We start from the raw sequence: 4062 nt of genomic DNA, 5'->3' as shown, positions 1-4062 counted from the left end.
TGAAGGATATTTTAGTCTTAAAATTAACCAAAAAAAGAGTTTCAAAATCAGATTTCTAATTTATAAGATTAAACAAATTAATGTTAAAAGGTTTTTTCAATTCTTTAAAAATTAACTAAAAGGATACTTTTATTTTTTGTTTTTTGAGAAATTTAAAAAATACTTTAATTCCATTTGTAAAATTCATCAAAAAGGAATTTTCGTCATTCCATTATTAATGGCAAGAATGTCTTATCACTTTATTCTATCTTAGCCTTTTTGGAAACTCCTACCATATATATATTATGCTGTTTGGAAAATATGAATCATAGCTTTTTATTTATATAATTGTTTCTCTCTTCAAACTTACGTACTCCCCCAAATTAACATTCACACATGCTTCACCAAATAACAAACCCTAATCTTCCTCACATTTCTCTAGAATTATCTTTGATTTCTAGTAGCTTCCAGCAAAGCAAAGCTACCAATCATGGTGGATCAAGAAATTTGAAAGCAAGAAAGGAACCAAACCAAAGAAATCCCAAGAAAAGCTGCTTCACCAGGTGGGGGTGTTCAACATCATTGGAGCTTTACGACAATCCATGGAAGATCAAGAAAAAGCTGACGACGAGCGACCTCGGGAAGCTGAACCGACTCCTCTTCGGGTCGAATTTGCTGGAGAACCTGATGGTTCCGGTGCTAAGCATGGAAGCGCAAAGAGAAGCTTCGTGCGGCATGGGAACCCCAATTAGGGTTTGGGATGTTGATACCATGTCGATGCACTATCTTATTCTGAAGCGTTGGGCTTCTTTCAAGAGCTATGTTTTGATTGGGAAATGGAACAAAGAGTTTGTGAGAAGAAGGGAGTTGAAAAAGGGTGATGTTGTTGGCCTTCACTGGGATTCATATCGACAATGCTTCAACTTCTCTGTCCTTAAGCGTGCCGGTGATCGCTATTAACCACACATCCCTTTGGTAACTCCTTCCATTAAAATATTATGTTAAGTAGTTTAATTAATCAATTAAAATGTCTCATCATTTTAATTATTATCCTCTCATGAATTGAATATTCTATAACATGCAGATGCAAAAAACATCATAGTAATATATAAAAGGTTTTTGAATAAAGATTTGTAGAAATACTTGATCTCCAAATAAATTAATGAGTTATACTACGTGTACACCAAAATCAACCATCAAAGTCAGTAATTAATATAAAGTACATGTTAAAATATAAATACATATTGAAAATAAATTAAATCACACATGTACTCATACACAAATATATTAATAACTGATTTTAGTAAGTGATTTTGATGTACAGATAACATTTTTGTAAATAAATATTGCAATTTAATATATTATCAGTGATATTAGAAATCTAATAATATAAAATTATCTTATTTAAATTAATATCTATAATTTTATACATATATTATTTATGATTATATATTTATTATATTTAATATTATTCAATTAGTCTAGTGATAATTAAAAAATAAAAAATAAAAAATAAAATAAATAATAATAATTAAAAATATAAAATAATATAACCTTAAACCATTTTAACATATTTTTTTATTGTTTTTCAAATATTTTTTATATATTATTATCATATTTATTCTTTCGTCGTATGCTCTTATACATTAAAGATTGTGTACTGTAATTTATTTACTTTGTTTGTTCAAATCATAACCACTCATGTCTAGAGTTTGCTAGAATGGAATCCGTCAATTAAAGAGAATTTGTGGTCAGTTTTAATCAATTTTTTTTTTCAAATAAAAGTAATTAACTTGTTCAAATAACTCCTTTAATAATATTTATTAAATATTAGTTAGTTGAAAATTATACATGAACAAAAAATACAAAATTCAATGATTATAAAGAGTCTAATAAATTTAAAAAGATATAATGATATTATATGACAATAAAGTGACATTCTTTTTGTAAAGGATTTAATAAATTTCATAACTTAAAATTTAATATTTGATGCAATTCATATGATGACTATAAAACTCAATTTAAACCTTTGTAGTTTAGATAGGATTTCAATTTAAACTGATTAGTTTAATGACTTTTCATTAAATTGGGTTGAATATTAAAGAATCAAATTAGGAGTTTCCTGTATTCTCACTTAGGTCTGGAATGGATGAATCATATTTTAAAATATTTTGACACGATCAAATAGGGATGAACGCAGATTAGATCGAATTGGATATGACAAAAACCTCGATCTGATTCGTATTAAAATGATCGAATAGAATCGGATTTAATATCTACAATTTTTAAGTTTGGCGGATCTCGGATATATCCGCAAAATATATAAATATTTTAAAAATGTTATTTTTTATTAAAAAATATCAATAAAATTCTTTTTTTCACTCTTTTAAACATGCTTACTCTTAGAATATTATTAAACATACTTTTCTAAATAATAAAAATAAAATAATACAAGATATATGATAATTATTAGTTGAAATAAAATATAAAAAGAATAATAATTCATTTATTTATTTATTTTTGCGGATTCGCAAATATGTAAATATCTACATAAAATCTACAATTCGATCTTGTTAATGTGCGGGTCGGATCTGATCCGATAGCCTTACGAATCGGATCGATATCCGCAATTTTTAGAATAAATTCGGATAAACACTATGAATATACAGATTGAATCCGATCTATAAACATTTCTACCACCAAGGCTCCATTTCTATAAATGGTTAATACTGACAAGTTTATTTAGAAAATGATTCATGATAAAATGGTTTCTCTGATCCTTCTATTTTCTCTTTAAAATTAAATGCATAAAAAAATAATTATTCTAAGTGAACAACACAATATAATAATACTAGAAAGACAATAATCTAAAATTACTTTATTTAAATTAATATCTATAATTTTATATTTATAACATCTATAATTACATACTTATTACATCTAATAGTATATATTTATTCAATAACAATTAATAAATGCAAACAAAAGCAAAAAAAAAAAGTTATGATTATCTATTTCCAAATTTTGACTCCCAAACATTTTAATAATAAATACATGATAATTTTGTCCACGTGAAATTAGTTTCATAAAGTAATCAGTGTCATAACAGATAGATAAATCTAAGCATAACTTGCTCGTTGAATGATGTATATTTCTAGTATTTGTTAAGGAGGAAGAATTAAAGTATATATCAAAATCGTAATACTAGGAAAAGAAAAAAACAGTCAGATTTTATCTTATTTAATATTTATTAATTATTACAACAATTAATAGATGTTAAATAAAATAAATTTTAGTTATTTTTTACTAATTTTTTAGTTATCAAACATTTTTATATCAAAATAAAGTGAAGAATCTTGACTTTAAAAAGAAACGAACGTATAAGCCTGCAAAAGGAAAGAATGTATGCAAGATATCAAAAGTGCGACAAAATGGAACTGGATTCAAAAGTAAAATATGTGTGCACTATCAGTAGCATTTTTAAAAGGAACGATTCTAGTTTTATTGTTTTAGAGTCAAAAACAGTACTTTAGCGTTAGGGTATTTTCAGGCCTTTTGCTATTGTAGCAACCACATATGAAATACCTTACCCTTAATAGGTCGAGCAAATTCCAAATTTGATTTTTGTCTATTTATACGAAGAAATTAAAATTGTGACTTTTTTTAAAAAAAAAGAGAACAAAAAAAAAAAAAAAAAGAAACATAGTTTGAAGTGTAAAAATTCACATGTAACTGTCTTAAGAATAGTTAGATGATTTAATATATTTGACTAAATTATTATTTAATAACTCTCAATTAAGACAAATTTCAGTTAGCTCTTACAACGATTGCAAAAAAAAAACAAGTTGAAATCACTTTGATTTTTAGTTTGTTAACTCATTTGTGCAATGTTGTTGGAGTTTCGTGTGTAAACGAAGAGATATGCTTCATGATAACAATTGAAGCATTATAAAGTGGAGAAATTTCTAGTGGATGTGGTTTGAATCAAAAAATAACTTTAAAAAAAGCTGGAGACACTAGATGTGGTTCACACTATAAAATTATACTTAGATTAATTTCTTTGTTTCCTTTCATGGTCAATGT

At 25.8% G+C, this 4062-nt stretch overlaps 1 protein-coding gene across 1 annotated transcript; it reads left to right on the top strand.

Moving 5' to 3' along the window:
- The first annotated feature begins 335 nt into the window (after window positions 1-335).
- LOC130973015 (B3 domain-containing protein At2g33720-like) lies at window positions 336-960 on the top strand. Its single transcript, XM_057897378.1, has one exon. It carries the CDS (start codon window positions 376-378, stop codon window positions 937-939), a length of 564 nt encoding a protein of 187 aa, XP_057753361.1. The 5' UTR covers window positions 336-375; the 3' UTR covers window positions 940-960.
- Window positions 961-4062: the final 3102 nt, after the last annotated feature.

Source organism: Arachis stenosperma, chromosome 4 (genome assembly GCF_014773155.1).
Source record: "Arachis stenosperma cultivar V10309 chromosome 4, arast.V10309.gnm1.PFL2, whole genome shotgun sequence".
Classification (NCBI taxonomy): Eukaryota; Viridiplantae; Streptophyta; class Magnoliopsida; order Fabales; family Fabaceae; genus Arachis; species Arachis stenosperma.
This window is presented reverse-complemented; position numbering and strand designations above follow the sequence as displayed.